The 23390-nt window shown below is 48.7% G+C and overlaps 11 protein-coding genes across 11 annotated transcripts; 6 read left to right on the top strand and 5 right to left on the bottom strand.

Moving 5' to 3' along the window:
• Positions 1 to 186: 186 nt before the first annotated feature.
• FOBCDRAFT_179564 (uncharacterized protein) lies at positions 187 to 1313 on the top strand (the record flags this gene model as incomplete). Its single annotated transcript, XM_059608553.1, has 3 exons — positions 187 to 472; positions 588 to 745; positions 798 to 1313. 3 exons carry the CDS (start codon positions 187 to 189, stop codon positions 1311 to 1313), a joined length of 960 nt encoding a protein of 319 aa, XP_059464549.1.
• A 779-nt stretch (positions 1314 to 2092) lies between these two features.
• On the top strand, positions 2093 to 5563 carry FOBCDRAFT_199324 (cytochrome P450; the record flags this gene model as incomplete). The annotated part of the gene is made up of 6 exons (XM_031177714.2): positions 2093 to 2159; positions 2206 to 2286; positions 2339 to 2618; positions 2666 to 3521; positions 3570 to 4068; positions 4119 to 5563. 6 exons carry the CDS (start codon positions 2093 to 2095, stop codon positions 5561 to 5563), a joined length of 3228 nt encoding a protein of 1075 aa, XP_031048847.2.
• Positions 5564 to 5745: 182 nt separating this feature from the next.
• On the bottom strand, positions 5746 to 7678 carry FOBCDRAFT_249168 (major facilitator superfamily domain-containing protein; the record flags this gene model as incomplete). Its single annotated transcript, XM_031177715.3, has 7 exons — positions 5746 to 6121; positions 6169 to 6576; positions 6631 to 6894; positions 6941 to 7324; positions 7371 to 7417; positions 7464 to 7510; positions 7557 to 7678. The coding sequence occupies 7 exons, from the start codon at positions 7676 to 7678 to the stop codon at positions 5903 to 5905; spliced, it is 1491 nt and encodes a 496-aa protein (XP_031048848.3). The 3' UTR covers positions 5746 to 5902.
• Positions 7679 to 7957: 279 nt separating this feature from the next.
• On the bottom strand, positions 7958 to 9848 carry FOBCDRAFT_179568 (uncharacterized protein; the record flags this gene model as incomplete). The annotated part of the gene is made up of 3 exons (XM_059608554.1): positions 7958 to 8389; positions 8438 to 9714; positions 9770 to 9848. The coding sequence occupies 3 exons, from the start codon at positions 9846 to 9848 to the stop codon at positions 7958 to 7960; spliced, it is 1788 nt and encodes a 595-aa protein (XP_059466999.1).
• Positions 9849 to 10185: 337 nt separating this feature from the next.
• FOBCDRAFT_179569 (Alpha/Beta hydrolase protein) lies at positions 10186 to 13080 on the top strand (the record flags this gene model as incomplete). Its single annotated transcript, XM_059608555.1, has 5 exons — positions 10186 to 11573; positions 11631 to 11729; positions 11755 to 11855; positions 12028 to 12152; positions 12203 to 13080. 5 exons carry the CDS (start codon positions 10186 to 10188, stop codon positions 13034 to 13036), a joined length of 2547 nt encoding a protein of 848 aa, XP_059464550.1. The 3' UTR covers positions 13037 to 13080.
• Positions 13081 to 13105: 25 nt separating this feature from the next.
• FOBCDRAFT_271738 (acyl-CoA N-acyltransferase) lies at positions 13106 to 13617 on the bottom strand (the record flags this gene model as incomplete). Its single annotated transcript, XM_031177719.2, has 2 exons — positions 13106 to 13296; positions 13347 to 13617. The coding sequence occupies 2 exons, from the start codon at positions 13615 to 13617 to the stop codon at positions 13106 to 13108; spliced, it is 462 nt and encodes a 153-aa protein (XP_031048852.2).
• A 921-nt stretch (positions 13618 to 14538) lies between these two features.
• FOBCDRAFT_271739 (uncharacterized protein) lies at positions 14539 to 14800 on the top strand (the record flags this gene model as incomplete). The annotated part of the gene is made up of 2 exons (XM_031177721.2): positions 14539 to 14600; positions 14650 to 14800. 2 exons carry the CDS (start codon positions 14539 to 14541, stop codon positions 14798 to 14800), a joined length of 213 nt encoding a protein of 70 aa, XP_031048854.2.
• A 188-nt stretch (positions 14801 to 14988) lies between these two features.
• FOBCDRAFT_157938 (uncharacterized protein) lies at positions 14989 to 16035 on the bottom strand (the record flags this gene model as incomplete). Its single annotated transcript, XM_031177722.3, has 1 exon — positions 14989 to 16035. One exon carries the CDS (start codon positions 16033 to 16035, stop codon positions 15031 to 15033), a length of 1005 nt encoding a protein of 334 aa, XP_031048855.2. The 3' UTR covers positions 14989 to 15030.
• A 558-nt stretch (positions 16036 to 16593) lies between these two features.
• Positions 16594 to 17622, top strand: FOBCDRAFT_238341 (uncharacterized protein; the record flags this gene model as incomplete). Its single annotated transcript, XM_031177723.2, has 3 exons — positions 16594 to 16629; positions 16692 to 17108; positions 17161 to 17622. The coding sequence occupies 3 exons, from the start codon at positions 16594 to 16596 to the stop codon at positions 17620 to 17622; spliced, it is 915 nt and encodes a 304-aa protein (XP_031048856.2).
• Positions 17623 to 17758: 136 nt separating this feature from the next.
• On the bottom strand, positions 17759 to 18595 carry FOBCDRAFT_249172 (uncharacterized protein). The gene is made up of 2 exons (XM_031177724.3): positions 18161 to 18595; positions 17759 to 18103 (listed from the first exon to the last, which is right to left on the bottom strand). Exons 1-2 carry the CDS (start codon positions 18496 to 18498, stop codon positions 17872 to 17874), a joined length of 570 nt encoding a protein of 189 aa, XP_031048857.2. The 5' UTR covers positions 18499 to 18595; the 3' UTR covers positions 17759 to 17871.
• Positions 18596 to 20684: 2089 nt separating this feature from the next.
• FOBCDRAFT_179572 (uncharacterized protein) lies at positions 20685 to 22151 on the top strand (the record flags this gene model as incomplete). Its single annotated transcript, XM_031177725.3, has 6 exons — positions 20685 to 20837; positions 20889 to 20925; positions 20979 to 21220; positions 21268 to 21491; positions 21542 to 21672; positions 21720 to 22151. 6 exons carry the CDS (start codon positions 20685 to 20687, stop codon positions 22100 to 22102), a joined length of 1170 nt encoding a protein of 389 aa, XP_031048858.2. The 3' UTR covers positions 22103 to 22151.
• Positions 22152 to 23390: the final 1239 nt, after the last annotated feature.

Here is a 23390-nt window from a genome sequence, read left to right on the forward strand (position 1 = left end):
CTTGCTTGATCTGTAAAAACTTATCCCAATTGTGAAATCTGAATCATCAGTAAACTTTTTAAATTTACCTTATCGTCTTTTCAATCATACGATCTCCTCGCTTGGGAATAATCGCATGTTTGTTACTTTTCTTTTTTGTTTCAACGGGCAGACAACCCGATCCAGTACTAGGTTGACGCGACGGCCATGAATAGCACCGCGAGGACAGCTTACGTAGAGCAGTTTCTAAAACATGAGGTTTCGAAGCTTCACACGCGAGAGACATGCTGGCATCAATCTGGCGTCGGCGGTCTCCTAGCGCTGTTGCGTGCGAACCTCTCAGAGTCGAAATCGTGGAATAGCAGTTATGTCTCTGGGGGACCGTATACATTCAACGCGACGGGGAATTTATTCACTGTGGACCTTGCGACGAAGCATTTTGATGTCAATACCGTTGATCAAGATACATTCATCACGTTGACGTATGTTCATGGTATGTTTTACTTTTCAGGGAATGAGATGAGCTATGTTGACGATTACAGCGCTATGCATGATCATTGCATTCTTCTTGGTGTATCCCATTATTCTGCTCATGGAGTCAAGTACAGTGCTATGTGATCTGATCAATAAACCTGTCGCCAAACATACTGTTCGGAAATGGGAGTCTGTACTCCGAGCCTTTGTCTTTACGCCTCTCGTCATCGCTGGGCTAGTGGCGGGAATCATCGCAATGGGCTCATCAGATCATTTCAGAACTGAACACGGGGTATGAATGTCAAAATGACGATTGCCGAATGGCTAACTAACGCGTCAAACAGGTCATCGGGCTTGTTACTGTGGTGTTTGCGGGCTTTGCATCGCTGCTTTACTTCTTCGACTTCTTCTTTGGCTCAAGAATGGGTCGAACACCCATGGGGATGCGATGGCTTCAGAACATCAAGTACTTTGACATGTTTGTCTGTCAAGTCATCCTCATGCTCTCCGGCTTCGTCCTGACCGACGGATTCGACGATCTCTCCGTCATGGGCCTATGCTACATCCAGATCTCCCTCGCATGGGCAGTATCTCTCGGCATGATAGCAGCGTTTGTCTGGAACAGCGCCATGGTCTTGATGACAGCACAATGGTTCCTCGTCCGTCGAGCAAGGCCCGGCAGCGGTGGAGGCATCGCCAACGCCAACAACAGAATGTGGAGGCTCGTGCGCTTCCGCCGCCGCCGTCGTCAACCATCCCCAGAGCCTACGCAGTCATACGAAATGGGCTCGTCATCAGAGACGTCTGAAACTTCTGAAACCTGCGGTCGGGGACGGACTGAAGCTGGGGCTGTGCTCTGATACTTATGGACGCCAAGCATTCCAGGATAGATAGAGATTTTGACATATTCAGTTTAGTTCAATGATGAAATTTTAACGATGTCTTTTCGCTCCGGGCATCAAGGGCACCGTGAAGACCCTTCTCGTATGATAATTTCCCCCAACGGAGCCCCTTGTTCTCCGGGCTGTCACTGTAAAACGCAAGGCTGCGATGCAGGGCCCAGGGCCCAGACTGTGTTGCCAAGTTCCTGACGGGCGGTAGCCAAACTCAAAACACGGAGACTGCTTTTTCGGATAAGCCTTGACATAATTGATCGTGTCTGATTCGTCGCATCCAGAGTTTGACCGCTTATGTTAGGGTTGAACAGCAGTATCGGGCTCCCGCGGGGTGCCGACCGGGGTGCCCGCGGAGCATATTTCATGGGGGAGCTATATAAGGCTGCGTGCCAGTATCCGGACCCCGCGGGCGTTTGGAGTGTTAGCGCGGGGGCAGTATTGATGATCGTCAATGCGGAGATACAGCCGGGTATAGTCACCAAAGTAAGGGTAATGAGATCAATGCGTTGGCTTGGAGAAGGATGCGTAAATGGCTTGGCTCAATGGTTGAGTGAGGCTCAACCTCATGATCTTTATAACATGTCTTGATGAAGCTATGTTTGAGTAGCAATTCCATCGACATCAACACCAAAACCATCAACAGCAAGAGTCTATTTTATATAGCAAGCGATTTGATCTTATACGATATATCACCACTATTTACAAACCTAAAAGAAAACTAAATCTGCACCTTGGAACTCAAAATGGCAGTAAAGCAAGAATCGAAAAAGCATGATGAGAAGCACAAGGGACAAATCCCTGGACCAAAGGGTATGTCACCTTCAACACCATTGCCATCACATGCTAATCATCGCAGGCCTTCCGATCATTGGAAACCTTCTCGATATCGACGTCACAAACTCCCTGCAATCAGTAATCGACATGGCGAAAGATTATCGTACGTCACCGACCGCTACTATTCCCGACTGCCTCTAACAATACAACCGCAGCAAAACTCTTCGCGCTAAATGTTGGGGGAAATACAGAGATCATGATCTGCAGCCGCGAGCTCATGGACGAACTATCGGACGAAGCACGATTCCACAAACTTGTCGTCGGCGGTGTCGAAAAGCTACGGCCTCTTGCTGGTGATGGCCTCTTCTCGGCGCAACATAATAACCAGGAATGGGCTATTGCACATCGAATCCTCATGCCGCTGTTCGGGCCTCTAACGATCAGAGAGATGTTCCCCGACATGCGAGATATCTCAGAACAGCTTTGTCTAAAATGGTAAAGTCATTAGCTATCGACGGAAGATAAAGTGTTAACTTTTACAGGGCGCGAGCAGGTCCCTCAGCTACCATCGACGTCGGAAACGATTTCACACGACTAACACTCGACACCATCGCCCTCTGTACAATGGGCTTCCGCTTCAACAGCTTCTACAGCAACGACAAGATGCATCCCTTTGTCGAGAGCATGGTCGCAGCTCTCATCGACGCCGAAAAACAATCCTTCCTTCCCGACGTCGTGCAGTCATTGAGAATACGAGCCCAATCACATTTTAAGAAGCACGCTGCTGTAATGAAGAGTACGTGCCAGGAAATTCTCGACCAGCGGCGAAAGAACCCTGTTGAGGGCAAGGATCTTCTCAATGCGATGATGAGTGGCAAGGATCCCAAGACGGGAATGGGCATGAGTGATGGGAATATCGTCGATAACCTCATCACTTTCCTCATCGCGGGCCATGAGACTACCTCTGGCCTCTTGTCGTTCGCATTTTACTACCTTCTTGAGAACCCCGAGAAGCTACAGAAGGCTCGTGAGGAGGTTGATGAAGTATTGGGCGAGGAGAACCTCACTGCCGACCATCTCCCCAAGATGCCCTATATCAACATGATCTTCCGCGAGACTCTTCGTCTCATGCCTACAGCACCAGGCTTCTACGTCACACCCTTCAAAGACGAAGTCATCGGCGGTCAATACAATGTCTCCGCAGGCGATCCCCTGCTCCTCTTCCTCCACATGATCCACCGCGACCCCGAAGTTTGGGGCCCTGATGCTGAAGACTTCAGACCTGAGAGGATGGCAGACGAGCACTTCAACAAACTCCCCAAGAACGCTTGGAAGCCTTTCGGTAATGGTATTCGAGGCTGCATCGGTCGAGAATTCGCATGGCAAGAAGCTCAAATCGTAAGTACTACTTCTTATTGCTGTATCACTAGCTAATTCGCTTCGCAGGTTACAATCATGCTCCTCCAGAACTTTGACATGGTCAAAGCCGATCCCAACTACAAGCTCAAGATCAAGCAGTCGCTGACCATCAAGCCCGACGGTTTCAACATGAAGGTCAAGCTCCGAGAGGGGCGCGACTTGACCAACCTCTTCAAGAACCCCAGTCTCACTAGCTCCAAGCAGCCTAGTCTTTCCAGCCGTATGAACATCAACATTTCACAGAAGGATCTGAAGCCCATTTCAATCTTTTATGGATCAAACACTGGAACATGTGAGGCATTGGCGGAGCGGCTGTCGGCTGATTGTGCAACATTTGGATTCATGCCTTCGAAGCCTTTGCCGCTTGATGAGGCTACGAGGAATCTGTCCAAGCATGGACCGAATATCATCTTGGCCGCCTCGTATGATGGAAAGCCTTCTGATAATGCTACTGAGTTTACCAAGTGGGCTGAGTCGCTGCAGCCTGGGGAGTTGGACGGCACTCAGTTTGCTGTTTTCGGATGCGGTAAGTCTCGTTCATTCCTTCATTCCTCGCCTCCATCTGACGCTTCGCAGGCCACAAGGACTGGGTATCAACCTTGTATCGCATCCCCAAGATCCTTGACAAGTGCTTAGCAGCCGCCGGCGCCGATCGCCTCGTTGACATTGGCCTCACCGATGCTAGCACCGGTCGCTTATACCCCGACTTCGACGACTGGGCACACAGCAAGCTCTTCCCCGAACTCGCCAGCCGACACGGTATCACTCTTGGTCACGCGCCTGACTCTCTCGAACTGAGCGTCACCATCAACCAGTCCCAGCGGAATGATATCGGAGGCAACTTCAAGAGGGCTGAGGTCGTGGAGAACACTCTTCTTACCAGCCCTGGTGTTCCTCGCAAGCACAGTCTACTCCTGAAGCTACCGAAGGATATGGCTTACACTCCTGGTGATCATGTCTTGGTTCTTCCCAAGAATCCCCCTCAGCTTGTTGATCGGGTCATGACTTGCTTTGGTGTTGATGATGATACTGTCTTGACTGTGTCGTCGCAACGACCAACTTTCCTTCCCACTGGGACTCCCATCCTTGCTTCTAACCTCTTCAGTACTCTTGTTGAGCTGTCCCAGACGGTTAGCCGTACAGGTCTCAAGAGGCTGGTGGACTTTGCAGGTAATGATGAGACTAAGGCTGAGATCCAGAGTCTCGCTGGTGATAGGTATGACGCCGAGATTGACCAACAACGCATGTCCATCCTTGACATCCTCCGCAAATATCCTTCCATCAACATGCCTCTGTCAACCTTCCTCTCCATGCTTCCCCAGATGCGTCCCCGCACATACTCCTTTGCCTCAACACCAGAGTGGAAGGCCGGCCACGGCTCGCTTCTCTTCTCTGTCGTTGAAGCCACTGAGGCTAGTGGGTCATCACTTGCTCGCTCAGGCGGTCTAGCTACAAACTACATGGCCCAGCTCCGACCCGGTGACTCTATTCTCGTTGAGCCTCGACCTTGCAGACCTGAGCTTCGCACTGCAATGTCCACTGAGCTCAACGTTCCTATCGTCATGATCGCTGTTGGCGCTGGCCTCGCTCCCTTCTTGGGATTCATGCAGAAACGATACCTGCAGACTCAGAACTCGGGTCACTTGTCAAACAGCCCATGCACACTCTTCTTTGGATGTCGCGGCGCCAAGATGGATGACATCTGCCGCGATACACTAGATGAGTACTCCCGCGCAGGCGTCGTATCAATCCATCGCGCCTTCAGTCGAGATTGGGACTCGCCGTACAAGTATGTTCAGCATCTGGTCGCTAAGCATGCTCATACCTTGGCGCGACTTTGGGGGCAGGGCGCTATTGTGATGATTTGCAGTGGTAAGAAGGTATCTGACGATGTGTTTGATGTCTTGGGTCCTATCCTTCATAGCGAGGATAGAAGATTGAATACAACCAGGGCGAGTGATTGGAAGACTTGGAGAGAAGAGGTTAGCAAGGAGCGATTGATCTTGGAGGTGTTTGGTTAGGTTGGCGCATTGGGTGACAGGCTTTGTTTGTTGATATAGCATAGCGTTGCGGGTTTCTTTATTGTACTATATAGATCAGGACAGACTGCACTTAACTTAACAAGACTTCATTATGCACGTCAATCTCCTCTTCAGCTGTGAGATCATCATCCTGTGCGGCGTTTTCTATCACCCTCTAGATCATTTAGTTCGCTGGGTGTCCCCAAGTGAAGGCGACGGTAGCTTAAATAAAAGGTTTCCCACTTGCAATAACAACTAACTAATTAATAGCTCCATAACATAACAATATTCAAACCTGCCAGATAAGGACCTCAATATCAGACTACATTCATCCCCGTCTTACAGGATGTATCTGAAATTTTTGTTCTGCTTATCAGTCTCGTCGACTTGAAGAAGTGTTCCATCCTCAGTAAGGTCAACTTGTCGAGACTCCTCAGGATCTCTCTTGACACCCTGCTCATTATCGCGACGGCGGTTCTCCCAGGTGAGGTAGAAGTAAATGCCCACCACAAGAGCAATGGTGATGGCATAGCAGACCATGATAGTGGTGTAAGCAGTCTATAAAAGTTAGCAACGCTCATATACGGAGAAGTGGTGTTACTTACATGGTAGCCGGGCGCCTCAGTGCTGATAAAGAACTGAGGTCCACTCAGGTTTCCAGCACAATATCCCAGGAAGATCATGGCCATGACGGTTGACTTTTTAGTGAAGCCAGCGATATTACTAGCAGACAGTGACAGCATGAGAGGGAATGCTGGTGCAACCGCCATGATGAGCCAGAAGCCTGCCAGTCGCGAGAGTTTCTCAGCCGTAGGGAGGAGCTTGATCATAAGAATGCCAGCAATGGCCATCAAGTACGTCAGAACAAGAGCAATGTGTCGGGACTTGCGGACGTAGGTTGTGAAGACGGCGACGAGGACGACGGTTGTGAGTTGGAAGGCTGATGCGGGGAGACCCATGAGGATAGTTTGCTTCTCATCGTAACCGAAGCTCTTGATGACAATGGTGCTGAACTGTTGTCACAATGATCAATATCGTGCTATCAGGATTAGAGAAGGAATACTTACGCTTGTGGTTCCACCATTGGGAATGCAGATGATGAAAGAGAAGAAAAAGAACCACCAAGCCTTAACGTCCTTCATGGTCTCGATGAACTGATGGCGGTCCCACTTCTTGGTCTGAGTAGTTCTCTGGAACTTCTTAGGTCGAAGAGCCGCAAACTCTCGCTCGGAAGTTGACAAGAATCCAGCGGTCGCAGGAGAATCAGGCAGGAAGAAGAATGTCAAGACGGACCAAGCAATGGTGATGAGGCCAAAGATAAGGAAGAGCATCTACAAAAATCAGTAATCAAATCTTTAAGTAAAAAGTCAAACTCACCTTCCACTGTTCAATAGGGCCATGATAGCTCAGAATCCCATACGCAATCATAGCACCAACCATACTCGCCGACGCATTGCCCGCAAACCAGAACGAATGGCGCGATACATGCTCATGCGGCGTATACCACATTCCCGTGATAAGCGAAAAGCCCGGACTGATCGCACTCTCAAACACACCGAGAAAGAAGCGAAGAACCATGAGACTAGCGTAATTATGTGCAACAGCGTGAAGAGTAAGAATAACGCCCCAGATGAACATGAGAACGCTCAGATATTTTCCGAGAGGGAATTTGACGAAGCCGAGGGAGATGGGGTACGAAGCTACGAGGTAGCCTATGTAGAAAATACTAGACGCCCAGCTGAATTGTTGGCCGACGAGTTGCTTTGCTTGTTAGTAGGTGTTTGTCTTCATTGTGGTGATTACGTACCAGATCCTCTCTTAGGCCAAGAATAGCGCTATACGCCAAACTTGTCTCTGTATAAGGTCAATACCCGCATATCAATTGACACAATAGACTTACTGTCCAAATACTGCAATCCATAGCTAATAATAAGCAACGGCATAAGTCTACCAAATTAGCTTTGAACACCTGTCACTTCTTCAAAGCACATACCTCATATCAATCTTCCTTACAAGCTTCTTCTCCTCCTCCACCGACAGCGTATCAACAGTTCCCCGCGCATCAACATCCATCTCATATGAAGGCGTCGACTCTTTCATTTCTTTACCCTCCATGATGAATAATGTTACGTTGCAGGAGTGAGAAAAAAAGAAGGTTAAAACTCCAAGCGTTGATGGTTTTAAGTCGGTGTTGGGGCGCAGGGCCCAGTTATATTCTCTCCTTATCACACCACGCTAGCCTTATTCTCTTATCAAATTCGGCTCCAAAATCTGGGGTCCCTTGCTTGTCTACCCCGGATTTGTGGCGCGATCTGTGAGTGGTCAGATTAATCGACGAGATAAGCCACTCGATTTATCGAGGAGATACCGAAGATGGAGGGCTGAGCTATCAATTCATGATGCTGTGCTCTGCTTGCTAACTAACTCGCGAACCGCCTCCATCGATATTCCCTTAGCCGACAGTGTCTTAGCCGATACCACGAGATTGTAAACGCCCTTGATAACGGGGTCTGAAATACTCGCCGAGATCCAATCTCGGTATACAGGGTCATGTGTTTCGATTCCCCCGATCAGAAGAGCCCATTGGAACCGCTCTAGGAGCTGTACTGGTCCCACGGGGATGGTGTGGTATGCTGCTGAGACTAGTTCCTGGAGGGCTCGCTCGATATCAGCTGGGACTGGTGTCTCGCCGAAGAATGTGTCGCGGCTGCGGTGCAGGTAAATTTCGAGGGCGTGGAAGATAGTTACAGCTACGAGGGCCATGAGTGGCGGTTGAGTAGACTGTTGGGCGCAGTCTCTTGATAAGGTGAAGAGAAAGTTCTGCTCCTGCACGACGTCAGTTCATGGCGGTCTCACAGATCACTGTCAACTTACCTCTCGTATCTTGTCCAGCTTGTTCCTAATCTCCAGTCCCTTCCCAAGTATAGCCAGCTCACTACTCTGGCTATACACGTTTATCTCGTATTGTATCGTAATTAAACTGAAGTAGACATCCAGAATCCTTCTCTGACTCGTCTCCGGCAAACTCTCAGACCTGAACCACGTCTCCGTCTGGTCTGGCAATATCGGCATTCGTGACAGAAGCCATATTCGCTGCCTCGTCTCATGCTTCTGGCTAACATAACCCGCAAACGCAGCGCCGCAGCCAAAGAAACCACAGAATACATCGCGATCATAAATATACGTCAAGATCCGCGATAGCGTAACAGGTTCCGACGTCCCCGTATTCCCACCTGAATTAGCACAAACCTCATCTAGCGAAAACGTCGTAACATACGCAAGAATCGAGATACTCAACTCGCGCAATCTCTCCACCTCCAACGGATCTCTCCTCATCCAAAACATATAAAGATACAAAAACGACAACATCATCGCGATATGGTTCGTAGGCGATAGTGTCACGAGCGCCTGGCTTAAAAGCTGCGACCCGTTCTGAAAATGCAAATACGACTCCAAAGGCGGTCTATGACTGAAACCATGATGGATAGCAAGTTCGCTGTGTGAAAAGGCGAGAAGGAAATGCAACGCCATGGGATTCTGGACGGCAAAGTTGAGGAAGATGGAGTGTGCTGATAGAGCGGCTTTGCGTGTCGATTTCATGGGTGCGAGGACGGTGGAGTGGAATGTCATGGCTTGGACGTCGTCGCTCCCGATTGAAGGGGCGGGCTCGGTTGGGTTTGTGAAGGAGAATGAAGGAAAGAGGGAGAGGAGATCGAAGGAGGGTGTTGGGTATAGGATGAGCTGTGACGAGTCGTGGGGGTATTGAGGGATTGTGATGGGGTTGATCATGTCTTCTGGTGGTATGTCTGGGAAGTTCGTTGGTGATGCAGATGCTGCTTCATTCTCCACGGGTAGAACATCAAACGACATATCCGCAGGCAATCCCTCAGGCAATTGCAATTCCCCAGCAGGCGTCAAAGCAGGCGGCGTGACACTCTGCGAGCCCTCACTGACAGCATCATCAGTCTTTGGCACAATCGTCTGCGGCGTCCACTTCTCCCTCTGTTTAATCGGCCCCAAGCCTCTCCTCCTCTCCGCCAGCGGCTGCATCTGCGTCGCCCATCTACACTCGAGCCTCAGCCTCACACAGCGATTACACTGCGGCCTCGTCTCATCGCATTTGACCTTTTTAGTCAGACACGTCAAGCAGCCTAGACTGGGTCAATAGGGACCACTTCCGGTTTTTCCGGGGGGTAGTAGACTCACCGTTTTTAGAGCGGCCGCGTTCTACGCGTTTGCGCTTCTGGGGTTGAGGTTGGCTGGATGAACTGGATGCATTCTCCATGTGATTGGGGGGGATCTGTTTGGGGGGACCGGATGAGAAGCTCCTTGTCAAATCAGTGGAAATGGAATTGGACTGATTGATCGATTGATCGATTGCTTTGACCCTTTCTTTTCGGGTCGTTAATCTGAAAGGACGCGACGCCAGGATCCGTCCCCGCCTCTCGCAGCTGATATGTGGTCGATTAAACCAGCCAATCATCAACAGGTCACAATCGAACTGCGATACGACGAGATATGAATGCAATAACGAACAATTTATTGAGTCTCTTTCATTCCCTTCTTATCTTGTATTCTGTAGTTCCCTCTTTTCTATCTCTAAACTAATTCTTATCGCCAAAATGGGCAATTCAATCTCTTACACCACTTCAGAGTGTCGTGTCAACCTCCCAAATAATGGATCTCTCAAAGGTCTTCAGTTCGATTCCAAGTCCCGTCGCTTCGCAGGCGTTCCATACGCTCAACCTCCCGTCGGGAGTATACGATGGCGAAAACCTCAGCCTTTCCCAAAAACACATCAATACGAATCTTTAGATGGTTCGCCTTTTGATGCGACGCATTTTGGACCTGTCTGTCCCCAGGCGAATTACTCCAAGAACGTTAGCGAGCATATCCCCAAACATGCATACAGCGAGGACTGTCTAAGACTCAATATCTGGACGCCTATGCCTGATCCGAACGAGCCGGATAAGAAATGGCCTGTTATGGTCTGGTTCCATGGCGGTTGGTTCCAGGTTGGAGATCCAAGTCAGGAAGAGAGTATGGATCCTTCTGAGCTCATATCAACTGGCGGATTACAAGCTGTGTTTGTAGCCGTTGGTTATAGACTCAACGTCTTTGGCTTTCTTGCTGGCAAGTCTCTCTTGGAAGAATCCAGTGGCGAGGCTGTCGGAAACTATGGTCTTTGGGATCAGCGTCTCGCTATGGACTGGGTATACGAGAATATCGCTGCCTTTGGAGGCGATCCTGAAAACATCATACTGGCTGGACGAAGTGCAGGAGCTTACTCTGTTCTTGCACAAGCACTCTATGACTTCCGAGGTAAAGAGTCGCATGGTCGTTTTACAAGAATGATCATGTACTCCAATGCCATTCCGACACAACCCAAGACTGTTCAAGACTGCGAAGAGCAGTTCGATGAGCTCTGCGAGTACTTCGGTATACCAGCGGACATCAGCGGCGCAGAGAGACTGTGCAACCTGCGAAGTATCAGCGCCGATGATCTCTCTGCCGCGATCATGGAGCTGAAGAACCATACCTTCCGTCCCGTCACGGATGATCTGTTCATTCACTCAGGTATCTTCGACTACTATCGTGACGGGTCATTTGCGCGTGAGTTCAAGAAACGTGGACTCAAGCTCTTCATCGGCGAAGTCCTTGATGAAGATACCCTCTACGCCGTCACAAACCCTCCTGATCCCGACATCTCATCCCTTCAGATGCAAATATCCAACTATTACCCTCCCCACGTCACCGACCGTCTCCTCAAGCATTATTCCCTTCCACAGACCAAAGACAAGAAAGCATGGCAGCAGATCTTTGGACGCATCATTGCCGATGGCCAAGTCAGAGCTCCATCGCGATACCTGGTCGATAATCTGGTGCGCAATGGCGTTGACATCAAGAGTGTTTGGAGATATCTCATCGCATATCGCTTGTCGTTCATAACGAATGATGTTGCTCCAGCCTCGTTTGGTGTGAGCCATGCTATGGATAGGCCTATATGGAAGTAAGTCATGAGCCCCTACCCAGATCACCATACTGCAGACTTGCTAACATAGTGCAGTTACTCTATTACTCATGGGCCAACGCCCGCGGAGAGAGAGCTTATGGATGCATGGATAAGGGATCTCAGGGCTTTCGTTAAGGACGAAGAGGGGTATATGTATGGTACTGAGCTGACTACAGAGTATAAAGTCATGCAACCGCAAGGAACAATTGCGATTGAACGAGATGGACGATGGGAAGAGCTTCTACAGGTCATGGATATCTTTAGCGCATGATAGACCTCGTAGGTACATTGTTTTAATAACCCGATGATTGACATTTACTGGTCGAAGTGTCACTTGATACCATCGGTGTCGCCCCATATGGAGTGTTCCCTTATGAACTCGTTCTTTAATACCTTGTCCTGCCCCACTAAGATGTGATCACGTAACGATATAAGCTAAATTCTCACCAAGTGTTGCCTAGCAGAAATCTCAGTCACATCAACCCGGAACTCAAGACTAGCTTCAAAGCTATGAGTCAATTTCAGGACAATATCTATCCACGGTGGGGATCATTAGCCATTGAGCAGTACCTGCTTGTAAGTTTTATTTCTGTATGATCCTACGCCCCGCTTACCACCTTAACCAGAAAAAATGGGACTCAACTTCAACCCTATCCGTATGTCAACAGCGAGATCAGTTGATTCAAGCCTTTCTCTACGAGGATGACGTCTCAGGTTTCGTATCTTCAACTCTGGATGCCACCTCAAGTCACGCACAAGAATTGATCCAGACAGCCATTGCTCCGTGGCGATCACAACACCTTCGTCGCATAGCAGAGAAATACCTGCCTGGTAACGACTTATACGGCAAGTTGGTTGTCTTGCGTACACACTATGGCGGAGTCAGTGACGATGTAAAGTTTCGTCACTGGATTTACGACGCAGCAGCTGCTTTTGCAGAAGATAATCCCCTAGGCGATCTATTCGGAGATTCCGAAGATCACTGGTGGCGGATCCTTGACGACGCTTCGCTCTTCGATACTGGTGATCAGGACTGGGAAAGCATATACAACAGATTTCCGGAACTCGCTTCACCAGAAGTCTGCCGTACCTTCAGTGATGGAGATGTAGCAGAGGTCAAAGAAGAAGTCTCAGCCGTCGTCACTTCACGAGAACCCGAAGAGGACGACTATGAGGATGCTATAGCCCATGCTGCAATTTCGGGCTGTTGGTTACTGGTGTTTGATCGAGAGTCATTTGAGGATGAAGAAATGCTTCTCGTGTTTCGAGACAAGATGGGCAATGTTGTCAGGCAATCGTCTATCAAACCAGAGGATTTGGAACACATTCCTCACTACATCATGTGTGGATCCATCACCGAATCAGGATTTTGGCGTGATGCAGAGATTGGGAAGGAGTACAAAGGGAAAGGGAAGATCATGCGAGAGATTTTACCCAGGGTTATGGCGGAAGCTGAGTAGTGTCACTATGATTTCATGTAATATGTAGCGGTAAAAAGGTCTATGTCGTACTAGATGTGGTTCGGTTTATTACAGGGCCATTCTATACTGAACAAATTGACTCTCAGCCAGAGTATCATAAAGCTTGCGTGCCGCTGTATTATCATGCTTGGTAACCCACTGCACCCTCATGAAACCCTTCTCTCTCCCAACATCTGCAACAGCCTGCGTCAGCTTTCTCCCAAGACCCTCCCCACGAACTTCAGGATCGATAAACAAGTCTATCAAGTCAACACCACTCCTCACAACTCACTTTGCTCTCTTTGCTTACCATTAAGTAAAAGAATCTGCTTCTCGCTCCAAGGCGTCTGCTCGGGAAAGAAATGCGCTATCCCAACCAATTTCTTCTCCTCTCCTCGAACTTGTCGAACGACCAGCGCTTGCAGTCCATTCTTCTCTTCGATGATGCGGTCGAAAGTTCGCGCGTATTGATCCTCGTCAATCTTGGATTTGTAGAAGTCAATGTAGGCGCGGAATAATTTGGACCATTCTTCGTAGTCGCTGCGGACTGGCTTTTCGATTACATATGATGCTGAAGACATTGTGGCGGTGGTAAGTGAGAAGAGGATGGTATCGAAAAGGGGGAGATAAGTGAGATTGGATTAAGAGGGCGCTGTTTAAAGCTTCATCATCGGCTCCGAGGGGCCGGTTCCGAAGACTCGGGCCGGTCTAGGCTAGAGACCGGGAGTGTCACCGGCATGATAACGCCTTTTATCGCAACCAGTATGAGTCAACCGACTTATAAGTGAAGTTTGGCGCTAAGTCTCAATTGTCTCTTCTGGCTGCAGTTGCTGATTACTCTCTTGTTGTCTTGTGAAGTCGCAGTTGAGGAGTCTGCACAGCCATGATGTCATCAAGCATAACTCCGCTTCTGGCCTCGAAGGACATTTACACAAGCAAGCCAGGTCAATGTTGCTGACTTATATGGGATTGAAAGCTCAGACCGTATTGACTCAAGGGCCGAGATCCTTCTCATATAATCACCGACTTCAGCCAATGGATCTCACTCAGCGTCGCATGCTCAAGCGCATCTCGTATAGAAAGCGGGACGGGCCCCGGATCAGGACCCGAGAGGTACGGGAGTAGATCCTTCGGCGGTAAGAATCCATGTGGATCCCATCGGAATATCATGGCCAAGGGCTATTGCATAGCATCACTTTAAACATATACTACAGTCATGGTCAGAGACTTGCATATGTCCCCAGTGTTCATGCAGAGTTACGGTCTCTTCAGGCTACTCTAGGCCACAATCGGCAGGTAAATCCTTCAATCCATGCATGTGGTGAGATTTAGGTTGTATAAATCCATTTGCAACATCGGCTGGATAGAAATAGGAATGTGGTCAGTTAAAGGATTCGATCCTAGTAATTGACAAGTCATATAGCAACAATCATTATATAAAAGCTGCCGACGACCCGAAGGACCTCTATCTTTTCAACAATCTGATCAAAACAATCATAAAAATGCAGTTCTCCATCTTCAGCATCCTGGCTATCGCCACCGTCGCCATCGCGGCCCCTCAGTCGTACGTTCTCTTCAATACCCAACAGGCCTCATAGCTAACACTTTCGAAGGTCCTGTAATAACGGCGGCCTGTTCTACTCCGACCCAAAGACTCTTGAGCCCTGCAAGTCTGAATGCGCTGGCGGAACCTGCGCCTTCCAAGGCAAATGCGAGACTGACCCCAACATCCCTCTTCTCTGCCTGGCCAAGTGCACTTGCTAAACGTCTTGGCGATGTCGAGGACAGGATAGTGACAAAGCGGATGGTTTATGAATGATGAGGATTATTTACGATTTTGCTATTCACGGAAGAAAACAATAGCAAAAATGAATATTATTTGATTCAAAAAGCTTTATGTGCATCACAAAGTTCCATGATGCTAATATTTGCCCCAACTTCGAAGCTCTTCTCGCTACCTAGGTATTATCAGCCAGTGAACTCATGACTACCCTTCACCTCCTAAACGACAACAGGAGAAGATCTTCAAACCGTGAACCACCAACCTCCGGCCGTTGAAGCTCTGTGAATTGACTCAGCGTCACCAAATGAGGCCCCGGCACTTTCCACGCAGCAGCCTCCCAAGCACTCTCACTATCCGCATCCCAAAGCTTTGTCCGCACATCAAACGGCAGAGCCTCCACGCAAAGTGAATGCATCGTATATCCCCTCTTCAGCGAACTATACACTGCTAAGAGAATATTGCAAACCATTATAGTCCTTCGCACATTCTCAGAGAATAACCATGCTTTCCACGGACTTAGCGAGCTTGGTAGTTGAGTTGGTGCATGCTGCCATAGTTGATGGGTAAGAGCCCACATTTCTTCGTTGTCACGTTCAATGTCATCTTCGTTTGTGTCGTGACACTCCAGGAGGCGGATGATTTGGGCGAGGCTTATTGCTTGTGCATATGCCAGTGTGTCTGCGAAAGAGGCTGTGCGTTTCGAACGGCGAAGGAGGCGTCTGATTGTGAGACGGAGGGCATTAAGGCGGCTGCTCGCCAGGTATTCGCCGCCGATGTGATAGCTATAGCAAACATCGCTAACTTCTTTGATTGGTGGTGGTAGTGAGGGATTGTATAGCGCAGAGTGAATGAAGGAGGTCTTGCCATGCTCAGCAAACTGGCCTGGGAAGCTTCGAAGGATATCAGATAGATGATGGAGTGTCGGCTGATCAATCACCCGCACAACTTCGAGATGCAATGGATTAAAGATTTGGAGAGTATTATTCATCGGCTTGCTCATGACTCTAAAATTGTTTAACCTCGCCAGGTCTGATTCCGCCAGAGGAAGTCGAGAACCGTCATAGTAATCATTAGAGAGGACTTGTCGAATGAAGAGCTGTAGCCTTGTATCCAGGACACCATGGACCACTAAACGCGATAAGCTCTGAGGGATCCCTTCTTCCTTTAGCTTTCGAGATTTAACGATGCTTTTGAGCGTCTTTTCGTGGATAGGCATGGCTGCAGGAGCTGGCTCATTGGTGTACCGACAAGGAATACGCTTGGTGGAGCATCTCTCGCAGCAGGGACTGGCGAGATTGCATCGACGTCGGGCTTTGACGCAGGCTTGGCACGATCTCTGTAAGAAGCCCATCCTGAATTGGCCTTTGTGTGTAATACCCGATGACTACGGATGAGAAGAGAATGTTTCTTTGTTGCGGGAATACTCGAACGAACGATGCTTGACTAATTATCAACGGCAGATATGCATGTTCCAAAAAAGGACTAGTCTCCACCTCGAAGTTCAAAAGAGTTTAGTTTCCACCTACTGGCTAAAAGAGGCTTAGACTCCACCATCTTCATGACGAGATGAGCTTGGATTGAGGCCATGATAATGATGAAATGCCTCGATGCTGAGAAATCATTTGCGTTTGAGTATATCTTATACTGAACTGAGAGTCTATAAGTAGTCCAGAAATTTCCAGTCATGTAACGATATCACCAAACACAATTGATCTGCATTTGCAGCTGAAATATCCACTTACCCTGCATCTTTTATTTTATACCTACCTTCACCATGTCTGCTGAGATCAAGAACATTATGGTCCTCGGAGTGAGTTTCTCTTCTTACATCCTCATTGAGGTATCGAATTGTTGGGTTGATAAAGACAACAGGGTCGCGGAAATCTCGGACCATATCTCATCAGAGCACTCGTTAAAGCAGGCTTTAACGTTTCTGTTCTTAGCCGAACTTCATCCAACGTTACAGACTCAACATTTTTGGATGCTGCGATTGTCAAGTCTGACTACACTTTCTCGTCTCTTGTTAACGTCTTTACTGGACAAGATGCTGTCATCTCTACCCTTTCGACCGCCAATATCGCAGAGCAAAAGATCGTTATTGACGCCGTTGCAGCTGCAATGGTCAAGCGATTCATGCCAAGCGAGTTTGGAAGCGACACCTCAGTCGATGGTCTGGAGAAGATGGCGCCTTTCCTCAAGGGAAAGCAAGACGTTATGGAATATGTCAAGTCTAAGGAAGCAGATGGGCTGTCTTGGACGGCGATTTTCACTGGCCCTTGGATTGACTGGGTAAGTCTTTCGAACTGATGGGGGAAAGTGATGTTCTGACTGAAGACGTTAGATGCTGGTTGAGGGCAAAGGATTGCTTTGCCTAGACATCAGGACTAAAACTGGTGAGCTTGTCGACTCAGGCGAACCAAAGTTCACCACTACGACCGCATCACAAGTCGGCGAAGCTACAGCTGCTGCACTCCTCCATTCCGAGGAGACTAAGAACGAATACGTTCACGTCGCATCCTACAATACTTCTCAGAACCAAGTCATCGAGGCTCTCGAGAGAATCTCAGGCACCAAGTTTCAGCTCGAGAACTTGGATAACAAGGACCTATACGCTCGCGCAACAAAGCATATCGAAGAAGGCAATTGGGGCAGAGGGTACTATGAGCTTGCTACTGCCACGGTCTACAGCGATGCGCCTGTTACATACTTCCCTGACAAGGCGGCTCATTGGATGGAAGTGCTTGGTCTGGTTGAAGACGAGACCTTTGATGGAATGATCACCCGTGTTTTAAACACTGTTTGAGTCTGCGACACAGAAAGGAGAAGTGATCATGAGACATCACGTGGTCTGGTGATATACCTCGGCATATAGGAGGGCTTCACCGCCATTGCCAAGCCAATACAACACGGCATTCCCGAACAATGCACCAGGATACACATTATCATCAATAGTATTCATTGTTCATATCTCTTTTGTTATTAATAGAGACTATCATGCGAAAATCATGCAAAGCTATATGCCGTAACCATCCCAGCCGTTATTCATTTCCATTTAATGCCAGAGAGCATCATTGGGCTTGATGCCCTTCTCCTTGCAGTGATCATAATACAACTTGGCGAAGCTGAAGATATCAAGAGTAAACTTCAAGCTATCATCATCGTTGAGGAACTCAATGCTACCAGAGATGGTAAACACGATATCAGTGTTATCCTCGACGGACAAAGTGTGGATAACGCCGGGGTTCTCGCAAACCCAATCTCCAGGTCGGGCAACCCAGTCGTATCTAGATCGCGATAGATTAGCATCTCAATCTTGTACAAGGTTAGGGGGGAAAACATACTCCTTGTAGCCCCATTCTCCTGACATGGTAATGGCTGTAACGGTACCACGGTGTCGGTGCTTGCCCAGGCTGGCAGCGACCTTTGATCGAAGACCGACGACGAAAGTACCCGTCCTGTTCTCCATGCGCAGGGGCTTCAGCTCAATGGGTCCAATCCAGGGAAACCAGAGAGTATCGTTCTTCTCGTTGATGTAGACGTCGGGGGCGCTGTACTTGTCGACGAAAGCGAGCTCAGACCGCTCGTGCTCGTTGAGGGCGGAGCCATCCTCCTTGGGTCGCTCGGGAAGCTTAGAGACAGGCTCGGGGACGAGATCGGGAGTAGTAGTAGAAGGAGCCATTGTGAGATATGCTGTTTTTGAGGCGTAGATATGTTGTGCAGTAGTAAAGTGTAATAGAAGGTTAAAAGTGCCAAGTTGTACTACGGGCCGTTCCTGGGCTGGATTTATTAAATGTAATTTTGTACTGTTAGGACCCTTGAGGCGAATGAGGAGCGGAGCCGATGAGGGGAAAGGATGACTATTGATTGTGAGACGATTGGTTGCGCTTGTGGGCATTCGAAACGCGTTGCCCGCGGTGTAAATCCTTTAGTCTCGGGGCATACCGCCATTTCGAGTACTAGACTGTCTCTGACTCGCGATAGCTATACTCATACGGAGCAATAGCCCGCTCTCGCCCACATACCGCCAATAGTCTCAACGGCTTCTTGAATTCAAGACATTAAGGGTCTTGATAATATGTTAGTGAGAATGGGTGATTAGCAGAGTTTGAAAGGCGAAACTGTGGTTTTGCCTGAAGGTGACGATCTTGTCTGCATAAAGCTTCATCATGCAACGTCAAGCACAGACCCCATTTTTCTGCGCCCCTGACGCTTTTCTTCCTCTTCTGGCAGAAGGATTCAGGCAAACTCCACAGACGGTGTTTGCCGTACAAGTTCGGTAAAAGAGAATTAGAGCGGAGCGGTAAGTGTAGCATCATTTTTAGGCCATAACCCACTGGCTGGTCCACTGGTCTAAACCGTTCCGAAACTAGGTAACCCCAGATCCGCTGCGACGTTGGAGGCTTCTGCTTTGTTGAGAAGCAGAAAAGATAAGGGAGTGCCGTTGTGCCAAGTCTGGCATGCCCGATTATTCGGGATATATATCTCCATTAAATAAATGATAACTGATTGGTGCATTTGGGGCGATTGGGTAAGAGGATTGGATACCTTGTTTAGACGCGCTGGCGCGGTGAGTAAAGACCCTGAACCAACAGCCAAAGCAAGACACACTTTCACAAGGGTTCAGTCCTTGCTTTTTACGCTCGATCTCACCTTTTCTTTATCCGGACCAGGCCCTTGGGATCCTCAATCTTGGGTTCTGAGATCTTCACCGAGAGGAAAACCTCGCATTGCTACCTTACAGTTGGGCCTGAAGCTAGGCTAACTTGCCCCCCCGGGAAGTCTTGTATCCGCTGGGCTAGTAGGCGGATCCACTGGAGCCTTTTGGTTGCGGCACGACACCCGCGTAACTACCGTCTTCCCCCGCGCGGCCACAGCGGCAGATTCTGGGTCATGCTGTAATTTTGCTAGCCTTACGAGCTGATGCGGGAGCGAACCCGTGTTGATGCTATTGAATGCTTAGCGTGGGTTATGGCGCCAGCGCAGAGAAGCGTCTGCCTCATTTATTGACGTCTAAACTCTACCAGCGTGGTTGTGACAAAAGAAAGTTTAAAAGAGTCAGAAGATGCTGACATGCCACGTGAAGATTACTCGTAATTCCACATATTGACTTTTGCGAGATGGTCCACTATCGATATTAACTGTCAAACAATAACAAGGTTTGGCCCTGACACTTGGGAATCACGATGTGACAATGCACCTCATCTTGAAGGAATCCTTCGCGCGCCTAGAGATTACCCGCAGAGCCCAGAGCCAACCTTTGCAAGCCATCTGCTGCTAACAGAGAAGACCAAACCTAGAACAGGAGAGCGAGCTCTTCTCCTAAAAAAGCCGGTGGACCCGTCGAATGTCACATTGTGGAACCGACTAGTTCGCTAGCTCAACTCCTTAGACCTCATCCAGCGACGATCATCGCCGTTGAAGAAAAGGGCAGACCTGGCAGGGTTTACAAGCGCGCTTTAAATTTCACCCAAGTTTTTTTTTACGAGGGGACCTTGGACTTGATCATCGCAAGCTTGAAGCTACCCAGGCACAGTAGCTTGGTTCTTGCGTTCCCCTTTAGCTCCCAGGTCCACATACCGGTTCGTTTCGAATAGAATAAATTAAAATGTTTCCTTTCGGGGAACTCTTTCCCTCCCCCCTGGCGTAATTATACATATCTCGCATTGTATCCATCCTCTCGGGTTCGCGTTGGTCCTTTCGCTCTTCTCGTCATCTCTCTTTTCTCTCCAAACTCTGTATGGTTGGGCTGCCCCCTCTGGTTCTTGACGAGCTGAGTGAGCAGCAGTAAGCAATAAGCTCCAAACCTTGATTCGCGGAGGTGTTTGCTCTTTTTTGTTATTTACCTCCGTGGACGGTTTAATCCACATGGCGAAGCTGGAGTCTAAGCAGACGGACCTTTGGGTCGTGCTGTTTGTCACTTTTGCTGCTGCGACCATCATCACCATCCTTCGGTTATTGAGTCGTCGGCTCAAGAGAATTCCTTTGTCATGGGATGATTACTTTGCTCTTTGTGGATATGTAAGTTTTTGGTCTGCTGTGGGTGAAGTTGTGAGTGCTGACAGGTTTTAGGCCATTTCTGTTGGTTGGATCATCATTGTTCCCTACTGTAGGTTCCCGCATAACGACCAACGACCGATAACGATACTAACAGCCGCCAAGGGGTCAATCATGGTCTTGGACTACATATTACGGATGTCGTAGAAATCAGGAAAGTTACTTTAGAAGATGCATTATATCAAGGAAAGCTATTGCTCTTCATTGCCGAGCTCTTCTACGCCTTCGGTCTCTTCTTCGCAAAGGTCTCGATTCTCAGTCTCTACTGGCGCATGTTCCGAGTCAGCAACATTCGACTACCGATTCAGATTCTCTTCGGATGTGCCATCATCTGGATCATCTTCCGAGTATGTACATCACGATCAATTGAGGCTTCCAGGCTAATTGGCGGTAGATTTTCATGGGTATCTTTCACTGCGTCCCCGTCGATGCGTTCTGGGATTCGAAAGCAGGCGGATACTGCGCCATTGAGGATAAGAAGTTCTTTTTTGGCACGACGCTGGTGCACGCTGCCATTGATATTGCTATCTTGATCCTTCCGATGTGGCAGATTGGTAAACTGCAGCTGCCTATGATTCAGAAGGCTGGCATTATGGTCATGTTTACTTTTGGCTTCTTGTAAGTGACCTGTATCTTGGGTCAATTGATGGATTTACTGACAGACCCAGCATTTGCGCCGCCGCTATCCGACTTATTGTCGCTGCTCGTGTCTTTGATGACAAGTCCTACGATTTGACATGGAATATCTGCGACATTGTCATCTGGGCAACAGTCGAGGTCAATCTGATCAACGTCTCTGGTACGCATTAATCCCACCATGCACCCAACGATATTTAACATGTACAGCTTCACTGCCCACGATCCGACCCGCGTGCACATACATCTTCACCTGCACGCATCCCCGAACCCGAACAGGCGCCAGCTCAGGAAGTTACCCCAACAGCTACGGCCGCAGTCAAACCAAGCAGTCCATCCGTCTCGACACCATCAACAAGTCCACGCCCAACGACGAATCCAGCTCAACGCACCAACTCGCCGATTCCGACGACGGCGGTGGTCGAGGCTCAGTATCAGACTTTGAGAGCCACGCCATCGACCGGTTCAGACCAGCAGGCAACAAATACACATCTACAGTCACGGGTCAAAGTCCAGGCACTGGAGAATTCGGAGCAAACTTTGGTGGCATTCTCGTCAAGAATGAGACGACGGTGCACGTTTCTAAACACTGATCAAACTGGTACACGATTTGGAGTCATTGGAAAAAGCGATGTTATGGATATACCTTGTAGAGTAAAATAATTAATAGCAATGTCGAGTCATTTAGACCCAAATAGTACGAACCATTTCAACCAATCGCAACGTGGGCATGATGATTCTGGTGACATTAGTGGATGGGCCCCTGCGTCTCAAGCGTGAACTCTGGGATGATCCGCGGTGTCTCACTACAGATGCCAAAGCAGGTTTCCAGCACCGAATCCACTGAAGAAATGTCACGGATCATTCCGTTGCAGATCCTAAGAAACTGTTTTCGTACCTATCTCCACTGTTGGCGACATGTCTCGTCTCTTAAACCCCACGCATCCATAACTATTTGACCCATTCAGTTCCACAACCTCAGTCCGTGGCCGCTTAAGCTTCGGGCGGCTGTCACCAAAATGTCATTCTACGCATTGACTTTTGCACTGACATTAGCAAAAAGTCTAGAACTACTTAAACTGAGGCTGACGATATGACACTGCAATGTCAACACCGTTCTTGCTCTAGTGACCTCAGTTTTTGCTTTTTCCACGTGCATCTCAACTTAGTCCTGCGTCTGCGACCAAAGAAGCTCAATGTCCAATAAGAAACCATTCCCCTGAAGGCGATCAGACGCATCAAGGTAGCATCGTGTCTTTTAGTGATGGAGTCGGAAGTTGGAAGAAATACTCCGGAACTTCCGCCAATGTGACATCGCACCATTTGCGCTAATGCGTCGGAGACAGGGTCAGGGCTTCGGTACTTGAGGACTGGAGTGAGGGGAAGCCGTGATTTTGGGAGAACGCCAAATATTGGGCTTAGCAGTCAATAACGGGTGCGCTATAGTTTCAGCTGGCTCTTGGCAATTTTGTTGACTGCCGAGCCAAGCTTTCAGATACCGGGGAGCATCTCAAGTGTCCGCTGAGTCCAGCTATTCTGAGAGACTTGTCCAAATGATATCAACAGGGGCTTCTCGGATAAAAGAGCTCTTTTCAACGGAACTAGGCCGACTACGAGTCGCCGGTCGATAAGTGCGATGCTCATGAAACATGATCGGCATGCAACCTCTTGCACTGAAACTGTCAGACTGCCGAAATGAAAGGTATCACATGATCGGGCAGAAACATAATTGGGAAAGTGATAGATAATGTTACTGATCGGATATTGTAGTTCGCCGAGACTTGTAGCCCTGTCTTGAGATGCTGCACTCTTCCGCAAATCTCAACGCCAAGTTTGTGATATCTACTCAGCGGCATGCTTATCTGAACCAAAACAAGTCAT

The sequence above is a fragment of the Fusarium oxysporum genome, chromosome III (assembly GCF_013085055.1).
Source record: "Fusarium oxysporum Fo47 chromosome III, complete sequence".
In the NCBI taxonomy this organism is placed as follows: domain Eukaryota; kingdom Fungi; phylum Ascomycota; class Sordariomycetes; order Hypocreales; family Nectriaceae; genus Fusarium; species Fusarium oxysporum.